This window comes from Electrophorus electricus, chromosome 6, assembly GCF_013358815.1.
Source record: "Electrophorus electricus isolate fEleEle1 chromosome 6, fEleEle1.pri, whole genome shotgun sequence".
Lineage (NCBI taxonomy): Eukaryota > Metazoa > Chordata > Actinopteri > Gymnotiformes > Gymnotidae > Electrophorus > Electrophorus electricus.
In genome coordinates, this window is record NC_049540.1 from 23,783,026 (window position 1) to 23,810,975 (window position 27,950).

Genomic DNA, 27,950 nt, shown 5'->3' on the forward strand with positions numbered 1-27,950 from the left:
AATTTCTTACATTTGTCCTGAAGGATAAATAGAAAACTCCTCATTCAACTCATGAAGGGTAGCTGATTAGTTCACTCAGCTGGACTGTTGAATGTTATAGGCCTGCATGTGCGTAACAAAGGCTATTCTTAATGGCTTGCAGTCTATAAAGCATATCACTTGAACAATAAAAGTTAACAGACCGGATACATAGCTACATGGGTTATGTACTGCAAACGCGGCTATTGTCGACGTAAAACGGCAGCTATATCAGCTGAGCCCGTCCACCCCTGTTTTAGGAGGTACTGTGGTACAGTCCGGTCGCTGCCTTGTCCCTATGGAGTTGTTGCTGAGGAGGTTTCAGAGTTTCGAAGAGATCGAGAGAACACGGGCGGTGATATGGCTTTAAGAATGACTGCCTATTATCTCAGGAATAACCCTCTTCAGCCGCAGCTAAATGTTACAGCTCTTTTTATTTTGTGCATCGCAACCGGTAGGTTTTTTCGATTTTTCGATGTTCTCTTTATTAACCTAGATTGTATGACAACTGAAGAGTTGTCCGACAAACTGCATGACAAAGTAACTAGGATAACTTAGTTAAGTTAGCAATAAATAGCTTTGCTAGGTTAGCTAGCTGGCTGACCTAGCTAACGCTGTTGTCCTTAACTCCATTCCATGAGGATCAACTGGATTGCAGATTTGTTTTCCCTGTACCAGTTCACCTCATTCAACCCAAGACTGGTTGGCTAAGTTAAATCAGGCGTGTCAGACTACGAAGAATACAAAAGTATGTAGTACTGCACTAGGTTAGTTCTCTTGAGTCCCTTTGACTGCTTTTGTGAAACACTGAAGGGTGATGCTGTCCAAGCTCGTGGACAACTCCAGCTTTTTTCCGTTATGTGTAACGTAGAAAAAGTTTACAAAATCAATATACTCCAACCATTATTGTATATGGGCAAAGTCCGTTTTCACAAAATCGTATAAGTCAGACAGAAACGTCTAACTATCCGCTGGATTCAGGTTAGTCTATCTATCAACTAACTATTGCTAGGTTAGCTACCTAGCTACATGTATGTAACGAGTATGCGCTGGAATCCTGTACGTTGATTATGTGGACCGCAGCTAGGTTACCATGGAAACGTTCCGGGATAAACTAGTGCAAGTAACGCTAGCTATCTGCTTAACTGCATATAACGCTAAATCTCAGATGATTGCACAGTTGAAATTCAACTGTTAGAAAATCCCTACTAATTTTGAAGTAGTCATTGTTTTCCGATTTCACCCATGGCCGTTCGACACTTTTTCCAGCCAAAATGTTGGCAAAGGTAATTTTAAAACGTACGATCTTTTCGACTTGTGTAGCTTGGTTTAGCTAACCTAGGTTAGCTAACCTAGCTAGCTAACCCGTCGTGTGAGTTTTGTAGCGTTAGCTAACTGACTTGCAAAAATGTAGTTAATCACCAAATGTGACCGAGCAAAGTTCGGCCACTCTCCCTCATAGTATTCGAGTCTGCCATAGTCTATTTAGCTATCCAAGGCAACTTAAGAGGAAGCCATAATTTGTCATTAATATTAATAATTCAACCAGTCCGTTGTACCTTTTTAAATAGTCAGAAGTGGCCCTTTATTTTTACAACACAAAAATGACCGTGCCGATTCGGTGTTTGTAGTGTGCTGGAAATGTATCTTCATGATGTGGAAGCTGGTATGTGACTGTGTCCAGGAATAATACTCAAAAGTTCAACCTGTTTCATCGCCTAGAGTGATTTTATACGCGGTTGGAACTCCACCTGTCACGACTCCAGTTGCTTTCCTTGGTGACGTGCGAAACAAAGCCTTAGCTGGATTGTGTGTCAGGCTCAGCTGTAGGGTTTGTGTAAACACAGGACCACCGTTTGACTTGCAGAATGCAGGCACTAGTCGTATCCAAAGTGAGCAGTTCGTCCTCTTCCCGAGAGTGTGGGTAGCAGCTTCTTGTCCCCGTGCCCGATCGATTTTGGTCAAACTGAATTCTACCATTGTCAAACCATCTATATCCTGGCAGCGGGAGGTTTAATGCGACTGAAAAGGGAAACGATGTCGCCTGTGTGTACACCATGCTGTTAAAATGCTGATAATTGTGTAAGTAAGCATTTGGCTAATGAAGGAATATTGGCAAGTCATAACCGTCTTCTTACTTAAAAATGAAAAGCACTTACAAGTGTTTGGTGGTGCTGTTATGGTTTGTATGCAGGAGCAGTAATCACCGTTTTGTGGTGTCACTGGTCTTTAAACTTATTTTTGCTTTCACAGCTTTTGAGCCTGTGTACCTATTTTTGTTATATTGGTAAAATGTGTACTGTCAGTTCTAAGGGAATTAAAGGTCACACAATTCAACTCCCTGTTGGGGTGACCCAGTGCCCAGTGGAGTTGGCCTCTGGGGCTCCCTCCAGCAGGCACTTCATGCATGCATATATGGTGATTAGCTGCTTTGCTGTGACTGATGGCAGCAAGGGAATGAGCACTGGAAGGAGCAAAAAACAACAGTTAAAATACCATGTAGGAGACGGGGATTTGTCCTGGTATTCCACTCTGTCCATTCCTCCAGCCTTCTCTCTCGCTTGCTCTCTTTGTCTGTTCTCCATGCTCTTTGCTAAGTCTCATTTCCAATGCTATGATGAATTCAGACATTTTTGTGTATCAAAATTACTTTGTCTTTTATTTTAAAAACTTGAATTTGAATTAATGAATTTGTTCATTGTTTCTTTGGAAGGTTTTACGGGGTTTGGTTATTTATTTATTTTGGTAATACTAAATGGTCATGAACTGTTGCCTTATGACTGACCTTGACTGCACTTCTGTCACATGGTAGTCATGTGTCATAAAATCAAAATGTGCTTGTCAGGTTGACATTCGGAAAATGCATATTGGACGTTACTTGTATACACTTGTAGAACTTATGTAACCTTAAAGGTTCTCTCTTCAATTTGCATGAACTTGTTAACTGGTAAGTGTATGTTTGCAGAGTTGTCTTCTTGGTTTCCTTTTTCAGAGTCTTCAGTTCCTTCTTTCACTCATTCTCATCTGTCTTCTTCTTTCCTTCTTGGATCAATGAAAGCATTAAAAGGTTAGATAGGAACTGAGACATTAGTGGTGTTGGCTAACTTGATCCTTTCAGCACTCTCTTTGCTTCTCCATGGCTTAAATCACTGCAGCTTGGCCTTCAGCACTTTCTTGGAGTTCCAGTATGTTAGTGATGGTGTCATTAGTGAATTGTATGGTCTTGTTTTAGAAGGCAATATGGATTTAATAAGCATTAGATCTTCCTTGGTACAAACTAATACTTATTGGATAGCTATCATAGCATCTGCCAGCAATTGAACACTCATTCATCCATTTACTAAATAGATGCTAGATGAGAGGAAATGGTGTTTCACTATTTATGGATAAAAGAGCTTAAGCTTTGCATGCTGGAAGAAAGTTTAGTTGGCTGATTTTGCATGAGGAATGGTTTGTGGATGTTGTGTTCATCAGTTGTTGGTTCAAAGATGTTTCCACTCCATAGCGCTGGGGCATGCCACTTGGAGAAAGGTTGAATAATGAATGACCTCTTTATATAGACCCTTTCATCTGGGGGTGGGGTGAGAGCTTACAAGAGGTGGGGTGCTCTTTAGCAGACTGAGAGTTCACCTTTTCTATCAACCCTGACTCAATCACCATTTCACATTTTTATGTACTAGTTCTATAGAATCTTGCTGCACTGTATCCTAATCCTGGCTTCAGCTTACAACTAAAGAGTAAGCTAATTGGATATCAGTGCTAGATTCATGTACAATCAAAAATTAGTATCATATTTAACTGTATCTTTGGGTTATAGATTCTTAGAGTTGTGGAAAAAGTCATACTAAGTTGTCTGAGCTATGACCAGAAATTTTAGTTGAGTGCAAATCCTTCGTTAGCTTTGTGGGTAACTTAACCTTTTTGCAGTCGTTCCCCCAAACACTTTAACCTCTTGGTTGCAGTCTTTCTTGGTCTTCTAAGAAACAACAACCACAAAAAAACTTGCTCCTTTGCTGTGCCCTCTTTTCCCCACAGGCACAAAAACATGTTTAGCTTCAGTTTTCTATTTAGAAATGTACCACTGTAAACAGACAGTGAACACAATGGCTTTCAGTCTGTTCTTGTCTCTCAAAATTGCCTTAGGTGCTCTGGGAACAAAAATCTCTGACTCCAGACAAATGAACATTTCAACTTTGTCTGTCCACTACCACAGAGTTGAAAAGGAATACGCCTGCTGTGTTGAAGCTAGTTCCACAACAATTGTTTAACTCTGCACACATACCCCTTTGTGAATAACCAAAATGTTTCTCTGAACTGAATGTTTGCCTGGATCAAAAGAGAATTCAACATTGTAAAAGCTTAATTTAAAATATAATTGCAGGATCAAGAGCGTGCCTGGTAAGGCATGCGTGTTGGTTCTTCAGAGCTTTGTGACCCTTTCCTCTTCTCTTTTGTGCTGGTGTGACATTCTTTTAAATATGTTTTTGCTGTGTGTAATTATGGAGGCACTGCAAAATATGTTTGCAAATTGTCACAATATTGGCCTTTGCCATACTGATATTGCAGAAGTCTACAATATAGAAATAAGCCCTCTAACAAATAATGGAGACAAAGGCCAGTGATCACTATTCTGCTGTAGGATTCATCTTTACATCAACAGTCTTTTGTGATCACACCCCATCCCACATGCCAACTTTAGGGCCAATATGGACAGGGTCTTTCCTAAAGATATCAGACCTTTGATGTGACATGGTTACAAATTAACAACTTCTTTATTTTCAGCAAAGTTATTTATATTTATTGGATCACATGCTCAACAAAACACGCACAGAACACTCATATAGGATGTCTAAGATTACAGTGGATGTGAAGAGAACACACACTCTCAAAACGCCAGCAACTCTGATTAACCTTTATAACCAAAATGCTGAGCCAGCAGTCTTTGTCACCAAAAACACAAGCCAAGCATCTCACAACTAAACAGCTGTCTTTCTGTTGGTCAGAGATGGGTCATGGAGCCTCTCAGGGTTTCTTGATGCCCTTGTGTTGCCTTTTATACGTTTTGCCTTGTTCCTGATCTCCCCTTTCAGTGGGCTGTGGCTGTTAGTGGTTTTGTCCAATATCCCATCCTTTTATTCTTTTGTTGGTTACATATTTCTGTGTATTCTTACAAGCTTCTCTGCATAGTCTTAATGAAAAGTTCAGGAGTGACTGAAAAGCTGGAAAAATGAGTGAGGGCGAAAGAATGAGAGGGTGATGTGGTTGCGAAGCCGAGTTGTCTTTGCATGATGTAATGCCACTGAAGGCAAGACACAGTCATGTATGGATCTAATACTCTCATAGTGCTGTATATGAACTGTTATGAGTCTGTTTCCTTGGCTAGGTACTATTTGTTGCCATGGTGTTCTACTGCTATTTGGCAAGGTCCATTCAGCGCCCGGCCTTATGTTCAACAGCATTCTGTCCCAATTACCTTTCTCTTCTGTGTGATTGCATAGGACTCTGTCACTCTAGTGTCCCTTTCCATACACTTTTGTCATGCTTTTTTTAGTATGATGCACACTGTCCCAGTTCTCTGAGTATTTGCTGCACTGTGTGGCTGTTTCAGAGCCTGCTCCGGGACAGCTGAAAGACCCGTGCTCCATCCAAAAGGTTGGAGTGCTCAGAGAGCTATTTGTTTGTGGCACATTGTCAATTTCCACTCTCACTTTGTGCTTGCCTGCAGCTCTGAAAGTTTTTAATGAGGTGTCTAACTTTTTGTGTGATGTCCTGCAGTATAAAAAGTTTGCATTTCTACTTCTACTTATGTAATTATGTATGTAATCTTGATGTCTGTGTTTAATTGAATTAATTTTGATTTGCCTCCTTGCAGGCTTAGCCTTATAATATAATATAGGGAGGTTACCATTGTCATTATGATAAATGTACCACTACATGTTGTACTCTTATTTGAGAATTCAGCATGTTAGTCAAGTCAAAAGTAAAATTTATTTATATAGCACTTTTTATAACAGATGTTGTTACAAAGCAGCTTTACAAATGTCAGAGTCCAAGCCCCCAGTGAACAAGCCAAGGGCGACAGTGGCAAGGAAAAACTCCCTCGAGCATGCGGAAGAACCTCGAGAGGAACCAAGACGCAAAGGGGGGGTCCATCCTCCTCTGGTCGACAACAGACACCACATTGAGTAGCCATATCAGCTGAGACGAGTTGAGGCTCAGTAACATCATGATATCAGGGGTAGGTGTACCTCGGCAAAAAGAGAGAATACATTAGATTATTAGCAAGTCCAGCTACGAGGATGTGTGAATTAAAAAACTATAATGTGCAACGATGGACTCCGGCAGACCTAGCTATGGCTGGATAGCTAAGAGGATTGAGCCAGAATGAACCACAGACATGAGGGCAACCTGGTACATCAGCACTCTATCGCTCTTAGTCAACAAACCTGAGTGACAACAAAGAGATGAAGTGACAGCATTATAACATCTCGGTTTACCATAACTCTCAATGCCCTTTTACCTAAGATGGGAAGTAGTTAAAATGCCTGACTGTACAGAGGTTTTCAGCCTAGCCTTAAATATTGAGACAGTGGCTGAGTCTCAAACATTTACAGGAAGGTTATTCCATAGTGTGGGAGCTTTACAGGAAAAGGCTCTGCCCTCTGTGGTATATTTTCTTATTCTTGGTACTAGTAAAGAGCCTACACCTTTTGTTCTAAGCAGACGTGGTGGGTCGTAATGCACAGAGTTCTCTAAGGTACTTTGGGGCAAGACCATTCAGTGCTTTGTAGGTCATTAGAAGTATTTTATAATCAATACAAAATTTTACTGTGAGCCAATATGGTAGCTATGATGGGAGTGATGTGATCAAATTTTCTAATTCTAGTAAGAACTCTTGTCTGCTGCATGTTGAACTAGCTGGAGCTTGTTTAGGCACTTAGTGGTATAACCAGATAGTAAGGCATTATAGTAGTCCAATCTTGAAGTGACTTTAGTGCATCAATGCTGACCACTAGCAAGGCCTCTTCATATGTTAAAATGCAAGCACCTGGCTCTAACAATCGTTGGAATGTTTCCTCACACACACACACATACGAAATGTCTTAGGTGTGAAGTGTGTGAATTTCTTTACTTTGTAGAGTAGCCTAAGGCCCTGTACTTTATCTGAGTGCCTAACCCATTTCCCTACTGGCCTCTGCATGGGCTAAGTGTATTCTTTTTGACATCATTTATTTGAAAATTCATTTGTTTTGGAAGTCTAGTCAGCAGCCATCTCGGCTTTAGATGATTCACCTGAAATTCCTTTATAGTGCACATATGCTTGATCATTTGCTTAAATAAAAATGAAAAGTATGACCAGGTTCATGGTCCCCTCTTGCCCTGGCTGGAATGCCTTTAGCTGAACTAAGTGTGTGTACACTGGCTGTTCTTTTTAGTGTGCTCCCATGATGGAACACTTGCTGTTTTTCTCAGTATATCTTTCCAGAATGCACATGTTCAGAAATGGGGTTCTGGCTCTATGCTTAAAGAGGAGCAGGGCTTTATTGGTGTCCTTTTAATTCAAATGCAGTGGAACATTTTTCAGTGGCTGTTATTATTATGGAGGATGGCATGCCTTTCTAGGCAGATGTCTCTGCCAGTCTCCATTTTAGACAACCTTGGTGCAAGATGGCAGATATGGCTTCATGACATAATGTTGTAGACAAATGGGAAAATTAGTTTTGCAGTTTAACAGTGAATGAGGATGTGAAGAGGTCTGCCTTGTGACTTGGATTCACCCTGAGTTGGTCAAAGTGCAATCTGTGGCCAGGGTCAATGTCTCTTTGGATTGAATTACTGATTCATTCATAGTCAAGTTGTACATAGTTCTCTCCTTTAAGACCCTAATGTGTGGCAATTAAGCAGCCTTTATTCTCTTAAGATGGAAGCTAGTATACCTCCCAGATATATAGGCTATTAGAACTACCATAGCTAAACCAACAGCCAAAATAAATATAAAACATAGTTATTGTTACTATCGCATCATTTTTGCTGCACATTTCTAACTCTCACTGAAATGGCTGAGCAAAATAAACTGGTAGCCTATGTTTCATTAGGTTTCAAGCTATAATAACTTTATTGCCATATCAGTCAGTGCTTGAATTTGAGTAAAGGTCAATCCAGGTCTTGGTTCCTCCAAGATGAGTGCAATAATCATATCATATAATATTCATATACTATTCATTCAATGTTCTAGTAAAATTAACTAAAAATAAATATGTTTAAGATTGTGAAGTAAAGTTTATTAATCTGACAGTGAAAGGATAAGTGATTATATGAACCAAGATGTCCTGCATAAGATTAAGCAGGGCATCCCACACTTGGGGCTTTGCAAAAATTAAAGCTTTTGTGACCGTTTTGCCCATTCAAAAGTGCAAAACTTTTCAGCATTTTTACGAAGTCATTTTTTAAGAATGTTTGTTTAAAATGTTATGTCTAACATTTTTGAAGCAGCCAAACGGAAGGATTAATCAATGAAGAAATTTCAGCAAAAATTGATCTCTCAAAATCTTAATTATCTTTTCTGAAGAGACTACAAGTTTAGTAGGCTGTGAATCCGTTCACTGACCACTTACAAACATACTGGTGTAAAATACTCTGATAATGTGAGTATAATCTGCTGAGTGTTGATTAAATGTTTTGTTTGCTTGGTATATTTTTTTTTATGTGTATAGTGGCTTGAAGTAACCTTTTGTGTGGTATTGTAAAAGCTATGTACTTTTGCTTATTTTTTAATTAAAAAATATTGCTTTATACTAAAATTGAAAATTAGTTGTAGGAGATCTCCTCTAAGATCTTCTATTAATGATTGGTTCGTCAGTCCCTTTATTGGTCAGTATGACCTATTTGCAGGTTATACTGTGGATTAAATTTTAGCTTTAGCTGAATACCCTTGTATGGCCCTCACATTGCGAATTGGGAACCACTGATGCTTCATATTGGCCATTCTTTTCTTCTTTTGCTCCCTGTGTCTCTGAGGAAAAATGTGAACACTCTTAGTCCCATAACCCACACAGTGTGGCTGCTTCTTTTCAATCTTTAATTAGTCAGTGCCCCTAGAGCCGCTAAATTGGGACTTATAAAAGCAGGTCTTTTTGGCATTGCTACAAGTATGTGTTTACATGCTGTCTGAGTTCTGCCTCTCACTATTTTAAAATGACAGCACACTACCCACTTGCTTATTTTTTTGTTTGTATATATAAACACCATTGTCTGCAGTGCCTTTGTTAATGTGATGCTTGACTGCTCTTCTCTTTGTAATCATAAATGAAGAAATGAGTTGCTGTTTTGCCCATAACTGTTTGAAGAAGGTCTTCATCAGTTGAGATGGAGGTAACGCTGTAACGGATACTCTTCCATCGGCCCACCCCAGTTCTTATTGCTTCATATTTGAGATCATCAGACTTAGCCTTGTCTCTCTCTCTCTCTGTCTGCTGGGAGATATTCTTGTGTGGTCAAACTTGAAGCTTCTCTAAACTATTTAAAAAAAAAACAAATTTCCACTGCTCTGCACAGCCAGAGCACTGCAATGTATGACAAAGCTGAATGTGTATCTGTACCCACCCATCACTGGCTTTGTCTTTAAAGGGGATTTTGGGAAGATATGCTGGGCAGATTTACTGGCCCAAAAGCAATCCCCCAAACTCCCATAGGTTCATGCCTCTGCTTATACAAGAAGGCTTTTGGGAGCTATGCTTCACCTACCACAGTGGGAAATTTGTAGCCATCTCCCACACTTAACCAAGCACTAAGCATTCCATAATGTTCAGTTTCTGATTCAGGGCATTTGTTAATGGACAGGTATTAAGATCGGTAGATTCAAAATGACATCAGTGGGTCTATATAGAAACATTAAGTCAGGAACTTTGTAACGTGAAGTCCAGTAATGCAAAATAAATTACAGTTGTTTTTTTTATGGTGTGCTATGACTATTTCGTGACGTAGCAGATGATTTGTGGGTGTTTTGATGAATAATTTCTTTGACAAGATCAAAAAAAAATAGTAAAGACTGACTTGTATTATTTATGATGCATCTAGGGCTCTCAAGTGTGCCATACTATAATATAGTAAATTAAGTTATATCAAAACCACAGTATGTGGCAGTATATTTTGCTCATATTGTGTTGATCTAATCTGGATCTTCCTCCACATATAATTAGAGATGGCACCAATCTGATACCACATATCGGAATTGGGCCGATATCAGCAAAAAAATGCTGGATTGGATATCGGGAGAAAAAAAAACTTTCTGCAGACGCAGAAGTGAAGTCAACAAAAAACTACTCATTCATAGTTTTGAAGAATAAGGCTTTTTGGAAACACTTGCAAGACTGGCCTTCTTAAAGTTGTAAATCGCTAAGATTAATTTTTATTGTGAAACGCACCCCAGATCAGTCTCGATATCGGGCAACATTCAAATGCAGGATATCAGTATCAGATCAGTACAGAAAAATTGGTTTCTACCTAAAATACATCCTTGACCTTTGCTGCACCAGTTGGAGATGCAGAAGGAATAGTTTGGCAGTCACTCTTCTCCTTCTTTCTGCTTGTGCATTCCAACCACACCTTTCTGTTTTGTCTAAAGAACTTTTTTTTTCAGCTTTCTTTAAAAAAAAAAATTTATAAGAACAATTCTAGTGAACGTTTGTGAAGTTAGAAGGGGTTGTCTGGACTTGGGGAAGCAATTGGGACTTTCCCATAAGAAAGGAAGTTTTCTCTTGATAGAGGCACACACTGATGCTCTGTTTCATAAATCATACTGTAGTTGTTGCTGGCTGAAAAATGTGGGGCAAGCACAGGGCGCAGCTTTAATTTGGGGTGGGTGATGGCGTTCTTAACAGTGGTTTGAAATGGAGAGTGCTTTCTGTGCACTATAATGTTATCATGGGGGAAGAGGGTTGTTTTCAGGGAGTGGTAATCGTTTTCAGCAACTGAGTAATGAGCACTGAGCCTGCCCCTAATCCCCACCCTTCTTTGTCTATCAGGAACAATTCTCTAGAATCTTTGTTCAGTTTGTTGTTTCATCAAAGACATGTCAATAGAAATTGTAGGGAAAAAAAAAAGTTAATAACATTCAAAAAAGTTATCTTGCAGCGTACTTTTTCTCTCTCTCATCCTCATGACCTCCCCACACCCTGTGTAAGGTCTTGTGAACCCAACCTTTTTTCTTATTCCCTTTCTCTTATTCCCTCATGTTTATCCCAGTGTTACAGGGAATGACATTAACCCTAGTTAGAATGATGGGAAAAGAAAACCCAAAGAAAATGAAAACACTGGATTGTTCCACAAAAGGGAGGGGGTAGGAGGGGTGAGGAGTAGGGAATGATTATGGATCTTACTCAGGGAATGAGAAATGGCTTTTTATCTGTTTAGTTCATTCAAATGTGGTGGGTTGTGAATTACAGATCTGTTAGGTTGAGTTAGTAGAAATTGAGACTGCTAATTCATATTTTGAACTTGCTTTAGTCACTGTGCAATTGCACTTTTTATGTGTTTAAGGTTCATCAGTTCGACATCACCTCAAATGTTTGTTCAGATTTTCTCTGAATTCTGCATAACATTGGTGTTCTTATATCATAGTACTTAGTTTATCAGTAATGCTCATAATCAGAAAAGATATTTTGAGGTCATATCCACCAGTCTATATTCTCTCAGAGGTTCCAGTAGCACTCTACAGTAGTGTTCTGTGACGTCACACTTATTAACTACTATAATCTGTGTTCTGGCACATGCTTCTCTGGCTTTTACATTAAAGAGTCCACATTAAAGACTATTTTTTCCCCACATAGGGTCTCTGTGCTATAAATGGCTTAGTTGCTATAAAAGGGGTTTCTTACACGTGCTTTTGTAGCTGCTCCAGAGGTCCCCCTTCCAAAACACATGCGTGTGCATGAACACACATCCCCCTTCTCTCTCTGTGTGTGTCTGTCAGCCATGGGTAGGATCTGGCAGTTTGTTGCCTGTGCTGTGGTCTAGACTGGAGCTAGCAAGTAGCTTTCTGGCTTTCTGATGGAACCTCATGAGTCATTCTCCCCAACCGCCATCTCTGTGTGAGAGCATTAGCTCTGCTGCTGCCCTAAGAGCACCGCTCGGACCTCAGCAGAGCTGTTACAACAGGCGCACACACACGTGTGCACACATACACACACATACATACATACATACATACATACATACATACATACATACATGAACTTGTTCACCTTCTCCCCAGGCTCATTCACCTAACCTCTCCCCTGCGATACTGTTGTTGTTTTTGGTCTGTTGTCAGGTGTCAGCCCTGAGTCTTTTAACTGGCTAACTACTCTTTCAACTTCTACACACTTGACCTAACAGCTTTGTTGTTAATTTCAGTGTGGTGCCCAATAATCAGAACAGAAAATTAAAAAAAACATACCGCCATTTCTCATTTCCACCATCAAATATAGAACCATCTCCTATTATTTGCTTGCGCCTGAATTCAGCAGGCTTTAAAGTGCCTGTAAATCGTTTGTTTTGTCTGTTTCTGACTAACACTGGCTTATAAAATAAACACATCTATTTCATCTGCCTCTAACATGGTTACAGCCATTTCTGGTGTGTTTGGGTGTTGGACTCAGGCAAGGCTGTTGAGGAGAGTTTGGGGAGATGTGGAATGAGATACTTTTTAAGGTCCACTGTACGTTCCTGCGAGGAGACTCAGCAGCTGAAGGTTAACCCTCTACATGTATGTGTAACCCGAGGCCAGTGTGGCTGATGCTACATACATTAATGTTATAACCTCCCACCTCTGTGCTTGAACACTTTATATGCAAACGCCCCTGATATTGCTCACGCAAACACTCCCACAGTTGTTCACTGTGCTGCATATCTTCCACTTCTAGTATTCCCACAAATCTCCAACCTACACAACCCAATAATCAATTAGCCTTTTGACCCAACACCCCTCCACCACCTTCACAGCCTTGTCAAGAGGTAGGCAGCTCTAAGCTCTTAGATGACCCTTTATATCTCATCCGTCTCACCCACTCTGTGCACTCTGTTAACGCACACAGACACCGGCAAGCCTCCCTCATGGCTCCTGTGGGTGTGTGTGACGGCCACAGATGGAGCTGGGTTACGGTCTGCTCTTTCTCTCGGCCCTGTCCAGAACACCTGTCTTCATTCTCAACTGCCCCCCACCAAGCCCTTCAGCCTGCTCTCCTGAAGTCCTTGCGTCTGTTACTTTATCAGCAGCTAGTCTATACACGCAGGCCAGTGCCATATTTTAAAAGCAGCCCCTGCGTCCAGGTTGTAAAATCAGACTGAACTATTTTGGTTTGGTTTGGTTTTTTTCTATTTGTCTGTTTTTTGATTGTGATAGTTTTGAAGGGGGAAAAAAAGTGGGTCAGTGACAAGTCATGCAGAGAAACTGCTTGTGTACCTATAGATTATCTAAGAGCATTTGCCAACAGGCCACAAATTTGTTACTGAGAGGTTTTTTTGTTTGTTGTTTGTGTGTCTGTGCACACGTGTGCGGGGTAACAATATATTAAGATCCAAGGTGACTCTTGTCCACAATGGTGAAGATATTGAAACAAACAAAGACAGACAGAGCTTCAACCTTTTATCCTCATGCCTGTGTCCATATCTCTCACTTGCACTGTTCAGTTGTGGAATGGTGGCAAAATTAATGCAGAAGCTGCTGAATTACAGTGAAGATAATGACTCCGCCTTCATCCGCCACCAGCACCTAATCCAATGGGTTTTTAACCCCTGTTCAGTCACACATATGCGTCTGGCACACACTGAGTGAGGTTGGTGTATGTAAGGACAGCTCAGGAAATCAGAATGGAGAGTAGGTGCTGGGTCTTTGCTGGGAAGATCATGTCCTTGCTGCCAGGATGGCTGACTCCTTGTGCTCTTCTAACCGTTCTTTATTGAATTATTTGAACATGCATGTGTGCACACTTGTACAACACTGTTTTCAAGTTTGTGTGGTCTGGTTGTCATATAGCCACTATATGGCCTCAATGTGCCAAGTTGTATTTGTGTATTTGTCTATGTATATTTGATTGTAATGACCTCTTATTAAAATTATATAGGCTCATTTTAGATGTATAGCCAACTTTTAATTGAATTCTCTAACTGGTTCATGTATTGACATTATGCATCTAATTGACACATTTTTGAGATTCTGTTAATAATTAGCGAGCATACAGTGAATCACAATGTAGAATGCTAATCCTCATCATTATGTATTTTTAGCCACATCCTCCCAAAATTAAAAGCAAAGGATGAACAAATTCTCCAGGGTGTTGGTTATTATTATAACAGGGTAACAATTCCAAGACCACCCTTCTCCAGAATTCTTTGTTCTTCGCTGGCTTCTTTTGTAATCAGGAAAGGCCAGTTTGAATGATGCTTTCTCTGCCACTTTGACAATGCAGATAGTCCATACCATGTCTATACCAAGCTGCCAGCTATATCTTAGGACTACAAGTCCCTTGGTGTGAGGTGGCAGTGTGGTTTGGAGTGGGATCAGACAGATGCTTTGGTTGGGTGGGGATGGGGAGGCCCAGCATGGGCCTGTCAGCAAAGGGCTGTGTGGGAAGTTGTTGTTGTTGTTGTTGTTGTTGTTGTTGTTGTTGTTGTTGGACCTCCAAATAGTGTTATGAGAATTTTATCAAAGTCTTGCAAATCACTTGCAAGATGGTTGTGCAAATGATATAAGTGATGTAAAGAAACCTACAAATATTTTCTCCATTAATAAAGATGAATTATGACAACTATTATAATTGATGTCGTTTCAATGTATTATTATCCTTTTGTTCATAACCAGCATTAAAAAAACAACAACTTTAGGTCGTTCTGATGACTCAGTAGCTAGCTAACATTACATCATTTATTGCTGTTTTGTGCAGTGAGCTTGCTGAACTTTACCACTCCTCTAATATCAGTGCAGTTTGGCAGGGTTGCCTACAGAGCACCTGTAGTAGCCTGGTAATGAAGCAGTGGTCCTTTTTTTTATTTGGTGACCAATTGATATGGTAAATTGAAGTTATGAATGACAACTGCAGACAATGGCATGAAGATACCTATAGTCCACATAATATATTGCATATAATATATACCTATAATCCACACAAGAAAGATCACAACTGCTGAGAACAGCATATTGGAAATGTCTGGCAAAAACACACTGAGTTTGGTTACTATGTAAAAACAAAACAACTATTCAAAGGTGTCCCATTTCGTAGGGGCAGATTTCAATCACTACCTCATGTACCTCAGTTCCAAGGGGAAGGATGATGCTTCAAAACAAGGGCTATGGCTGAAAATAAGTGGAATTGGGCCTTTGGTCTAGTCTTAGAGTAGACTGGCAACCCGGGGGTTCAGGGATGTGCCCATGCCCATGTTTGGTCCTCCTTTTATGCTTTGTTTATTTGCTGCTGGGCCTCTTTCTCTCCCCCCGCCCCCCACCGTGCCTTCTGTGATGTCATCTTTGTACAATGCTCAGGTCTCACTCCAAATGAGAACGTCTCTGCGTTTACTCCTGTCATGGCTTTCATGTCATTCTGTTTTCGTGTCATGTCCTGGCTCCATTCCTTTCCCATCTCTGTTCAGATCAGGGACGGTGAGGGTCAGCCGCGGTGGCGAGAGTGATCTGCCGGAATGTTTGGAGGCTGTTGCTAAGCAATGTGTCGGGATCTAATTTACAATTACGTCTTCCTACCGGCAGCTTGTTGCAATTAGTGCTGTCGTTTCGGGGTTTTTTTGTTGGGGGGGAGGGAGGTGCACAGCCTGCTTTTTATCATTATTTTATTAGTCTTGCATCGTTCCAGCTAGCCTGTTGTGCTTAAGAGGTTTACCAGTACATTTCCTTTTCTGATTTTTACACAACTCCTGTTAAATTTATGTCTTCTTTCTCATTCTATTCTCATCAGTCTGCACGCCTTCTTTCCAATGTCTCCCTTCCTCAGCTGCTGGGGGTAGTGCTGATTGTCATGATGTGGATAGTCTTACAGTAGATGGAGATTGAATCCAGAAACTTTAAAGTGCTACACTGACTGGACCACAACACAATGGATCCATGAAATGGCTGGTTTTAATTCCCCAATTCAGGTCAGCCACTGGCCACCTATTTAAAATCACTTTATTTAAAGAAAATGTATACAGGCTCTTTGGCTGTGAGTTTAGGTGAAACCCAGAGATCAAACCCAGTTACCCTGAACTCCAGGCATACCAATATGGCTTCTGAACAGTGTAGTAGAGTGACCTGTGCAAATAGGTCAGTAAACAATAGATCCAATAGACAGTGTAGCAGCAGGTCTTTTTTTTTTTTTCCTTTTTCTCTAATAAAGACCAACTGCAACAATAGTCCACATAGAGTAGTACACAAATCTTCAGACAGCCGAGAGGTTGCTGTGCATGTGTGTGTTTTGTGTTTGACTGGAACCTCCTGCAAATGACTGATAAATAAAAGATGTGGGAATGCATAGCAGACTTAAACACTGCTCCAAATTCCATCCCTCTCCCCACAGAGCGTATTCACTCCCCCCTCGCCACCACATGAAGGGAATGACTGTGCGTGAGGAAGAGTGAGGGTGTGTGCGAGAGGTCGCATGTGTATGCGTGCGCGTATGTAGAGGTTTCGTCTGGCGCAAGCACAGCTGTCTGAGTGTAATAGGACACACAGGTTGTCCTCGTGTGGCCTTTGTTGTTTCCTTGGTATGTTGCATTTGTCTGTCTTCCTCTCCAAACGTCCTGTCTCATTCCTTCTCTTCGTTCTTTCTTTTCTTGTCGTCTCTCACGCAGACCCTCTTGCAGGCATAATTAAACTTTTGTTCAGCAAATGGAAAGAGGAAAAAGTGATGTAGAGGGAACTGGTGGTGGAAGGTAACAGATGGAGAGGAAGTGAGTGATTACAGGAGGAGAGGGAAACGAGGAGAGAAGGGAAAGGAGGGATGGGGAGAACAGGCAGAGGTCTGTGGTAAATTCCCCTGTTAATATTTTTTTCTCTAGCTGTACTTCCCTTCCACTGTGACACAGCACACTCTCTGTGGCTGTATTGTTGCTTGGCACACACCCCTAGCATTTTTGCCCTCTTTACATTCTTTTGCTTTATTGTTCCTGCCCCATCTTCTGCTATTTTAGAAAAGCCTGTGCATGAGAGCCTTTCAGCAAGCTTTAGGTAAGAACTAATTTTAGGTCCTGTCCGAACTCTCGTGTAGCAGAGAAGTCTCGTGTAGCACTGGTTTTATTTTTTGCTTTTAGTGTTCAACGATTCACAAGTGGATTTGTTGGAGTGCTTTCCATGAAGAGTGCGGGGTTGCAGTGTAGGGGCGACAGGAAGAGGGTGTGCCACCCCCCAAAAGATGGAGGCTCAGCATAGTAGACCTTTTAGTGAGGCGGATGAGTCAGTGGTGACAGACTTGACATCCAGTTGCTTATAGCTCAGTTGTGTGTTGGAGCAGGGTAACTGGAATGGTGAGCAAATTTAGGGAAGTTGGGGAGTCACTATAGGTTGCCTTTCAGAGATGTGACCTCAAGCTGCCCTGATTCATGAATAACACACCCTCCACCTCCCCACCTCACTCTCCCACTCTCTCCCTCAGGTGTGTGCGGCAGCCAGGTGGCAGTCCCTCCAAAGGTGAGCGCAGTGCTGGGGAGGAACGTGACCCTAAGCTGCCGGATTCAGGTGGATTCAAGCTTGAGCCTGACACAGAGCTCGTGGGAGAGACGCTTGCCATCCGGCTGGGTCACGCTGGCTGTCTACAACCCCATGTTTGGTATCTCCATCGCACCTGAGTATGAGCGGCGTCTTTCCTTCCTCTCGCCCTCCGCCAGCAATGCCACCATCATGCTGGGGGATGTGGGCTTCACAGATGCCGGCACTTACACCTGCAAGGTGGCTACATTCCCCCTGGGCAACACACAGGCTTCCACCACCGTCAGTGTGCTGGGTGAGCGTGTGCCGCCATCTGTCCACACCCTTTCCAGCTCTGCTCGGGCTTATTGGCCCAGGCAAGAAGAGTTGTGTGTGTGTGTGTGTGTGTGTGTGTGTGTGTGTGTGTGTGTGTGTGTGTGTGTGTGTGTGTGTGTGTGTGTGTGTGTGTGTGTGTGTGTGTGTGTGTGTGTGTATGTACGTACGTACGTACGTACTTAAGTGGCATGAAGTTTTTGCACATGTATCCCCAACAGACAGAGAATAGGATGTGTGGAGCCTGCACTCAGATCACAGCTCGCATATGTAGAGCTGCTGTGTTTATGGTGTGTGTGCATATGCGCATGCGTGTGTCGATTGTAGAGACAGAGAGGGTTGGGACTGGGGTTTGGGGAGATGGACAAAAGCTTCCAGCGAACACTGACGTCATCCCCTCTCCTGTATCGCATCTGCTCTGCTGAATCCTTTAGCGAAATGTGCACATCGCAGCTGTATGGAGGGATGAGCGTTTGCATGAGGGAGAGGGAGAAAGAGTGCCTTGAGTTAACTTGATTAATAATGCATTATAATGTTGTGGAGGTGCATAGGAGAGCTACAAAAGAGCATATGAGCAATAAAGATGAGAAAAGTGAGAGCAAAAAGATCCAGACATTAATCGTCACATATGATTTCACAGCTAAGGCTCACAAATTGATCCTGAGAATTAAAGAGCGAAAGACTAAAGGGAAGGGTGCAAGAGAATAGAACTGGTGGTGAATAGAGAATGAGTATAATGAGGGAGGGGGGAACCCACTCGAGAGCTATAATTAGAGCAGGAGGAATGTTTGGGGGGGATAGGTACGTGGGCAAAAGAGGGGGAAAGATGCCCCTCTATTTTTAGGGTTACTCTGCGAGTTGGGTTCAAGGGTGTTGGTGTGATGGTCATGTGGCGTTGCTTAAAGTAAAACAGCGACTATGCAATGCCAACAAATGCACATATGCTCCCTGTACACACAGGTTTTGTGTACATTACAGACCACAGTCACAAGCATATGACATTTCACACATCTATATACACACAAACACATACACATTCAGTGTGTCTAGAAAGGTAACAAGAAGAGCTCAGCTGCAACTTCTGCTCTCATGAAGGTCATACAGGAATGGAAAGATTCCACAGTGGGGGACGTGCAGGTGGGAAAAAAACATTAAGCCTAGTATATGAGGAAAGGTGGATTGTAGTTACTGTGGCGGGAGGAATGGATGTGCTCTCTGTCCCTGACGTTTGGGTCGGCACAAACACTGCAGGATTTAGTGCCCTCTCCCACCTCTGTTAGGCCTTTCCAGTGGACAAACTGAGCACACATGTTTTCCACATCTCTGGTAAAGTGCTCAGTAGGACTGATGAGAAATGTAACTTGCTTTCAGCCGGTAGTGACCACGACTGTTTTTCTGTCTGATAACCACTCTGCTGTTGTTTTTTTTGTTTGTTTGGTTTTTTTTGTTTTTGTTTTTTTGTTTTGTTTTTTGTTTTGGTTATTTTTTTAAGCCCCCCACTCCTGTTCTTCTCTAACAGAATTTTACTCTCCCACTCCAGCTTATCAGTTGGCTACTGACAGTGACTGAGAGGGTTTCACAGAACTGTGATAGTTTCTTCATTTGTGCTGCACTCTAATTCTGAGGCATCTTCTTTTGTTCAGTTAATCACCTCAGTTCTCTCTCCTCTTTTATCTCCCAGTGCACTGTTTCTATGGAACCATACCATTTCAGGTGTGTAGTTTATTTTTCTGTAATCTTGATCTGCTTTAGAGTCCTTTATTTTTCCTATCTCCTTTAGTGGAGCCCAAGGTCTTTGTTTCTGCTGGTTCTGCTGCTCTCATGGATGGGGGGAACATCACCACAGTTGCCATCTGCATTGCCGAGCGGGCACGCCCGCCAGCCGAGGTATTCTGGGAGACGGACCTGTATGGGTCGTCAGAGGCCCACATGATGGACGAGGCCAACGGCACCACCACCACACAGGTGCACTACACCTGGCAGCCCAGCCGACATGCCCAGGGACGCATGCTCACCTGCGTGGTGAAGCACCCTACACTCCAGAGGGACTTCAGGATTCCTTATGTCATCAATGTGCAGTGTGAGTATATGTCTAAATATGTAGACGTATGTAGACACATTATGGCATGTTTGATAGATACAGAAAACGTTTGCTTCAGTCCCTCTAACAAAAAAAGCACCAGCCTAAAGCCTGCAAGTTCTCAAAAGGGTTCAGTGCAGTGAAAATATTGATATATCAAAGGAATGATCCTACTTGTTTTTCCATTTGCATCAAGACCCATGCTGAGGAGTACTTTGCAAAGTGGTAAAGTGTTTTTGTGTGTTTGAGGGTAGTGCACTGTATGAACTGTCTGAAATATAGATGCATGTCAGAAGAAGCACAGGAAATAGGTAGTGTAGGGAGCCATGTGAGGGTCAGGTCATCTCAGACAGGAGACACTCCTGTTCTCACTCTTGTTCTTTCTCCCTCTTGCTTTTCCACCTCACCCTGTTGTTTTTTGTTTTGTTTTGTTTTTTTTTGCTCTTTATCTTTCTAACCCAAAATGACAGTTGAGCTCTTCCTCTTGCACTGGCACTACAAATTTGTCTGCAGCACCACCAGCCCCCCTCTCAACTGCCATTACACTCGCACTGTTCAGGGCTTTTTCAGGGCTGTCTTGCCTTCCTGTACCTGCATTGAATGAACCTTTTGTGTGTGTGATTGTGTGTGCGTGCGTGCGTCCACAGTTGCCCCAGACATTCTGGTGCTGGGCTCTGATGGGGACTGGTATGTAGGGCGTGAGAATGTCCAGCTGAGGTGCAGAGCCAAGTCTAACCCTCCAGCCCGCCACTTCAGATGGATCAGGTGTGTAGACCAAGCCAGCTGACACACTATCAGCTCATCCTGCAAGCATTCTGGAAGAGGTGCAGTTGAATGGTGGCTGCCAGGCCTAGCTCCAGCTAGATCACTGGGATCACTGGAAGAGCAGACATTCTCTCCATCTCCATATATTCGTCTGATTTGCAGTTTTATCTGCATGATGTTCACCTTTGCTTCTTGTCCCTAAGGTCGCTCCACAGCCCTTAGCATTTATGCCAATCAAAGTGGTTTCCATTATCACAGTATTCTGGCTGTTAATTATATTTTATAGCAGTATTTGAATCATACTGCTATTTTTATGTAAAAAGGCTATCTAGTTTGTAGGCAGTCATCTTGTTACATTTCCCAGTAAGCAACATTGACATTATGGAAGTGACCTCAGTGTGTGGGGGTGTGCGTGTTAGGCTGGACAGAGACATGCCAGAGGGAGTGGAGGTGTTGAATAACTCCCTGGTGTTCCTGAGGCCACTCCAGCGGAATGACTCTGGAGTCTACAGGTGTGAGGTGGGCAATGACGTCGGCCTGCGCAGTCGTGATATGACCATCCGCGTCCAAGGTGAGTTTGAACTGATGGCTAACTGCTTTCTATCCATGTACCTCTGTATCCCATGATGCATTGCAGTTGGATCAAAGTGCATGCTCATGCACATACAGGTATTGGTTAGCATGTGAATATAAAAAGATGCATACTTTTATATGTATGTAAAAGCACTTGAGGGCACACATACAAACAGAATATTCACTGAGCTGCTGCATGTTGGGTGTGCCTCTATGAATTCCATCTGAACCTGGGACCCCTGATGCAGGGGTGTGTGTGATTGTCATGCTCATTTGCTACCATTAGGCTTCCAGATGTTCATGAGAGGAAAATGCTCTCCACTGCCCCCAGACTCAGCTTGTACACCCACGCTACTACATAATGCCTTGCTGAGCCCACCAGGACTCTGACCACCTCGCTGGGTCTGAGATTACTGTCTGAGGAGAGACAGCATGTTTCAGGTTGGCATTACCTAGATGCCACTGGATTCACTACACCCTCACCGAGAGGTTGTTTTTAATTATCATTTGGTATTCTGTTCTATTGAGTCATGTACCAGTTTCGACGCAATACCAAATGGGCAGAGTCTGGTGTGCTGTTGATTATGATCATTTACATCTGCATTTGAGCCATAGCTATTTGACTGCAATGGAAGCTAGTCAGTAGGTCTGTTAATAGTGTCATTTGGATCAACTTAAACTAAGCTCAGTTAAAAATGACCCTCCCCCGGTCCATCTTCGGTGATGTCCCGTTCTCCATTCAGCCCTATTGTTCAAAGCTGATAATGATGAATAGCATTGTGAAATTAGGCACCGTGACAGAGCTGCAGAACGTCTCTCTCTCTCTCTCTCTACTGCACATACTGTATGCTCTGCTAGTCCACTGGATGAATGAAGGGGGTGGTGAGGACTGTGTGCAGAGAAATAAACGTTGGCTAAGAAATGATGTCCTAGATTCATGAAACATTCACTAGCTCATTTCATCTGTTGTTCATTATTTATTTCGATATTTGTGCACTCCACTTGTGAGAAATTTGACATTGACGTGTGAGGATCTTCCACAGTTTGTGCATGAGACTGCACATCCACTTGTTTGATGTCAGACTTGCGCATGCTCTACTGTTCTTGATGCCTTCTCATGAGTGTGTTGCCACTGGTCTGAATCATGAGAACCAGAATTCTGCTAGAATATCTGCATGTTTGAGTTTATGAAGAGGAGTTGTGTCTGGCTGTCTGTCTCTGTCCATCTCTGTCTGTGCACCTATAATACACCTTGTAGAGCAGTTAGTGCAAGGTGTTAGCAACACCATGGGTTCGATTTCCAGGGAGCACACATACTGTCATTCTAATAAAGATGTAATTTGCTCTGGATAAGAGCGTCTGCCAATGTCTGTCTGTCTGTCTGCATCTGTTTTGTGTGTGTGTGTGTGTGTGTGTGTGTGTGTGTGTGTGCACATATGTGCGAGCGTGTGTATACGTGAGTGCGTGTCCGCATGAGTGTGCATGCGCGCGTGTGTGTTCGCGTGTGTACGCATGTGTGTGTACATATGTGCGAGCGTGTGTGTACATATGTGTGAGTGTGAGCACGTGTGTGAGTGCTTGTGTACGCGTGTGAGTGCGTATGTACGTGCGTGGGGGGGGTGTGTGTGTGTGTGTTGCCGCACGTATTCGATCGCATGCCTGTTTCACTACTCTTTGATCCGTATGCATAAATGGGTCAGGACCCCTCCCACCACTGCCTTTCAGGTCACTATTCCTCACTATTCGTCTCTCACTCACTCACCCACCCACAAACAAATTACACCTTAGTCAGGTCATTCCATGCAGTCTGTGGAGGGGGAGGGGAAGCATCAGGCATGCATAGAGAGCATCTCATATCTCATGGACACTCAGGATAAAGTGTGTGTGTGTGTGTGTGTGTGTGTGTGTGTGTGTGTGTGTGTGCGTGTGTGGTATACAAGTGTGTGAGAGAGAGAGAGACGGACAAATTGAGAGAGATGTATTCTGACCTTCAGCAGCTTCTGCCGTCCTCACTTTTCCAACCTCTAACTCTGAGACATGCTGAGACTGGATGGCTCTACTGTGTATTGATCAGGACAAATCATTTTCTAAGTTCGCAGACCTGAACTGAATACATTAAAATAAATTGTCATTATCTGTGTCCTTGTGCTTTAAGCAGAGATAATCTGCATTTTTACTGCCAGTTTAATAGCTTTAATAACAAGGTTGCACATCCTAGAGGAATAAAATCGCTCTCTATAGACTTTTTGGAAAGACAAATGGTTGAATTTAGGTGGGAGGATATCATTTTCATCCAGTCCATTTTAGTTAGTTTTTAACTCCCTTCCATTCACACATGCAAAAACACTCTCACACTTTCCTACTGTTGCATTGTGAGCTTTGTCCTTGCCTTTTTGAATACAGTGTAAAGAAATGCATAAAACTTGTTACATTCTACTTCAGAATGGAGAACACCTTGTACATGCCTTGTACATGGAGGACAAGCAGATTAACAGCCTTCCATTCTTAGTCATTCCTAATAGTGGTCTAAAATCAGTCTGCTGCCACCAGATCATATGTATGAACACACCCAAACAGCATGCAAATAGCTCTTGTTGATATAGAAACAACATACTCTGTAATGTGACCCGAGCGTCCAGCCCTCTACTAGTGGGGCAGTGGCTTGCAAAGTGGAGATGCATGCCCCACTCTGAAATGTCACCACCATCCATCTAACCCATTGAATTGGCATGGTAATGGTGTTTGAGTGTCTTCTAGCTTAGCTGGCCAGTGATTCAGTAATCACCCTGCCTGGTAGAATCTCCCTTCTCTCAGTAGTCCATACTCTTCCATTGCTCCATTCCTTCCAACAAACCCACTTGGTTCGTCCTTGTCTGTAGTTTATTCATCTGTACTCCCTCTCTCAGCTCCCACAGTGTTCCACACAAGGTGTCACTGTTGCAGAAAACACTCACATTGTTGCTCATGTTAATGCTGTAATGTGTGGTGTTGGCGAAAGAAAAAAGCATGTACAACCTCATGATTCCCCTGGTCATAAAGCTGAAGAGGAGGAGCGTCCACTCAAAACCTTTTCTCACCCCCATTTTTAAATGTTGTTGTCACTGTCCTTTGCTCTGGACAGCAGTTTGAGGTTTTGCTGTTTTCACTGTTCAGCTGAAGTGTCAAAAGAACCACACGATCCTTTGTACAGTTAGCATGAGTTTAGAACTTGCTATGCTTTTCTAAAGCATTTCCTTCTCCTTTGTGGCAAAACCTGGAACTGTTTTGTTCGTGACCGTAGAAATTATATTGGCTAATTTTCATGTAGTTTCATCCCAGTAGATAATAGCTTGATAATAGAAATAATTTCTTATTATAAAATGGTAATAACATCTGGATTTAGTTGGCATTGACATTCTCTGCTTTTCTTTCTGTCCATACCTCCCCCTTCTCCCATTAGATCCTCCTTCCACCACCACTATGCCTCCCACAACCCCTGTGCTCCTTTTAAATGCCGGCATATCTGTCACTGCACCTGGTAATAAGCAGCGGGCTCTCTTCACCTCTCCAACCCTGGCACCGCTGTATGAGAGCAACCTAGGCACCATCGTGGGTGGGGCAGTGGGCGGAGCTCTCTTCCTGTTGTTGCTGCTGGTACTTGGCGGGGTTTACTATCAGCGGCAGCGGCGGACCTTCCGTGGGGACTATTACACCAAGCAGTACCTGGGCCCGTCGGACATGCAGAAAACTCCACAGCCCCATGAGCTGCAGCAGGTCTACAGCAATGATGACACCTCCAGCCCTGACACCAAGCTTAAATCCAGCCATGATGGCAATGGCACCATCTACCCTGACAAAGATCGGGAAGAGTGGGGTGACTTTGATCGGGAGCGATCCCCTAATGGTCGTAGTAGAGTACTGCGAGAAGGGAACATCCATCATAGCCACCATAACCATCACAATCACCACCAGAGATACCACCCTAACCCTCATCCTATCCACCCACAGAGCTTCCACCCAGCACAGCCCAACCACAGGAGCTCAGCCCAGCCAGAGCCCTGCAGGTACTCTTCTCCTCAAGTGGTAGGCAATGGCTCCCCCTACCTGCCGGAGGACTGCTATGACAATGACTATGTCTCTCACACAGACGGCTCCGTGATCTCTCGCAGGGAGTGGTATGTCTAAACGGACTGAGAAAGCAGGAAAAGACTGCTTACACTAGTAGAAGGAAAAACTGCAAAAGAACACAAGGGTAGAAGTAGACTAGGTCACTAAAGAAAAATACTTAGAAAAATACTGTTGCACCTTTTTCCCTGTAGTTGGCACCCTCTGTTATTTGAGTTATCATTTGGCATTGTCTGTTGTTTTGTTGGTTGATGTATAGGATTTTTGGGGACCAAGTGTATAACAATTTACTTTTTCAATCTGTTATGAAGAATACAGTCTATATAAAAAGGGGTGTTCTATGTTTAGTAGTCAGAACATTTGACTTATATCAATAAGGATTTAAGTTAAAATTTCTGTGTAGCTAAATATCCTCCTTCATTTACAGTGAAGCAAATATCAATCTGTAATTCTCGGTTTGCAAAAGAGAAAAAATAGTATTTGGACAGATGATTGTTTCAAATGGCACCAGTGTGATGGACGAGTTTCCATCAGCTGCATGAACTTTTCAGCAATCTCATCATTCTAATGGAAACAAAAATTAGCTCCTGTCAACAGCCTGCCGGTTTCCACGGCAACATTTGATTCTCTTCCCCAGGCATTCAGCGTAGCAAGCTGGAGGGGCGGGGCTAGACAGGGAGGAAGGGCTGGAGTGCTGAGTGCACTGAAGCACAAGAGATACAGAAACGGAGAATAACTGCAGCACAGGGGCAGGTTTATCCAGGTTTATGCATATGTGTTCCATCTCTTGAGTGTTTTGATGTATATGAATGGCAAAAATGATCACCATTGCTGTCAGTGTCATTCTGCCCAGTGTTAATGCTTAGATTGTTCATAATCAACTAACAGCTGTTGACGTAACTGTTCAGTATACCTTAGTTCTTGTGAAATCAGGTTTTGTGCCTTTGTGGGCATTTGTGTTTCTTTTTGTATGTGTGCGTGCATGCGTGCGTGAGTGTGCGTGTGTATAAGTAAATACAGTCAGTTGGTGTTAACCTCCACAGTATATTTGATGGATCAGCTGTTTGTTCAGCAGTGCAATAGTGTTCTAAATCTGCCTTCAGGCCTGAATTCAGATTTCACACATTTTCACATGCAAATGCAGTGGGTGATTACAGGCTAGTAAAATCACATTTTATTTTGTGTTTGCTTTATTTGTGCTTGGCTGACGGTGTCAAATGAAGAGTAATAATTATTAGTTAGTTGTACTATGACTGTATCTAGGTCAGGGAAATTATAGCAGTGCCTTATTTTGAAGGTGCAGTTTTTTATATTGGCTTTGTTGATGATGTTTCATCCGTTTAACATACGAGTATCATTTTTGGAAGAAATGAGTGAGTAATTGGGTAGTGAATAAAAAGGCCAGTTCAGGTGCATTGGGAAGCATCCTGTACTGTTCTCCTGTTCTTCCAAAGGCAACCCCTTTGCCACTTTAGAGGGCCTTGGTCTTTTTAGTGCCATTTCTTGTATGATTTTTTTTTTTTAATGAATAGTCAGACAATAGCATATTTTGCTCACATAAGATGACATTTGTGACACTTGAGTTGCAATGCACAAGAAAAAAACATTTTGGTAGATAGGTAAAAATATCTATGAAGTGTGTGTGTGTGTGTGTGTGTGTGTGTGTGTGTGTGTGTGTGTAAATGCCATTGGCTTGGGTTGCACAAGTGAACAGAAGAATAAGAGTAAGAGCTGAAGAATTAGGTGTGTGTGTGTGTGTGTGTGTGTGTGTGTGTGTGTGTGTGTGTTGCTGTTTGGAAAGCCGTTTTTGTCCATTTTGTTTTTTCCTGTATAAAAACTAAAGACTGCCAATGAAGCATACTGGAGCACACCTAGCGCTTCACTGTGTAATAAGGTGTCCAGACCTGTTCAGCTTTCTCACATTCTACTTCACTTTCCTCCTTTTTGTTTCTTTTTCTTTCTTTTTCTTTTTCTTTTTTTTTTTTTTTTTTTGTACGGAGGAGCTACTGTAAAAAATATAATTAAATAAATGTACATGTGAAAGTGCAAGAAAAGGTACTGAAAGGAGATGTAAGAAACTGAACATTTATTTTGTAAAATCAACTTTTGGAATAGGATTTGTTTTCAAATAAAGCACCTTTTTTTCTGTGACGTCTCAGTGTATTTAATTGATTTGACTTTGCATTCTTCTATGACTAGCAAAGAGTTGCAGGATGTGTGTGAGCATGCCCAAGTGTGTAGGCTAATTGAGCTACCATTTTTTACCTTTTGTTTTGACCTCCTTCCCTGAAGGGAGAGGATCCCTTCACTCTAAATATTCACTCTGATATTCACTCTAATATCTTTGCGTCATGACACAGGTGTCCTTTACCCATCTCGAGTATATATTATGCTAAAGACTAGTTACTGTATCTGACTTTAAGCTAAACA

General features: G+C 42.3%; 1 protein-coding gene across 1 annotated transcript; it reads left to right on the plus strand.

Moving 5' to 3' along the window:
• The first annotated feature begins 309 nt into the window (after nt 1-309).
• Nucleotides 310-27,671, plus strand: nectin3b (nectin cell adhesion molecule 3b). Its single transcript, XM_027004226.2, has 6 exons — nt 310-472; nt 17,634-17,981; nt 19,779-20,078; nt 20,726-20,843; nt 21,263-21,414; nt 24,856-27,671. Exons 1-6 carry the CDS (start codon nt 379-381, stop codon nt 25,578-25,580), a joined length of 1,737 nt encoding a protein of 578 aa, XP_026860027.1. The 5' UTR covers nt 310-378; the 3' UTR covers nt 25,581-27,671.
• Nucleotides 27,672-27,950: the final 279 nt, after the last annotated feature.

Excerpts from the sequence above, each read along its gene's own strand:
- nectin3b (XM_027004226.2), top strand. The coding sequence starts at position 379 with ATGGCTTTAAGAATGACTGCCTATTATCTCAGGAATAACCCTCTTCAG. Across the intron at positions 473-17,633 it reads TATTTTGTGCATCGCAACCG|GTGTGTGCGGCAGCCAGGTG; the intron begins GTAGGTTTTTTC and ends TCTCTCCCTCAG. Across the intron at positions 21,415-24,855 it reads TATGACCATCCGCGTCCAAG|ATCCTCCTTCCACCACCACT; the intron begins GTGAGTTTGAAC and ends TTCTCCCATTAG.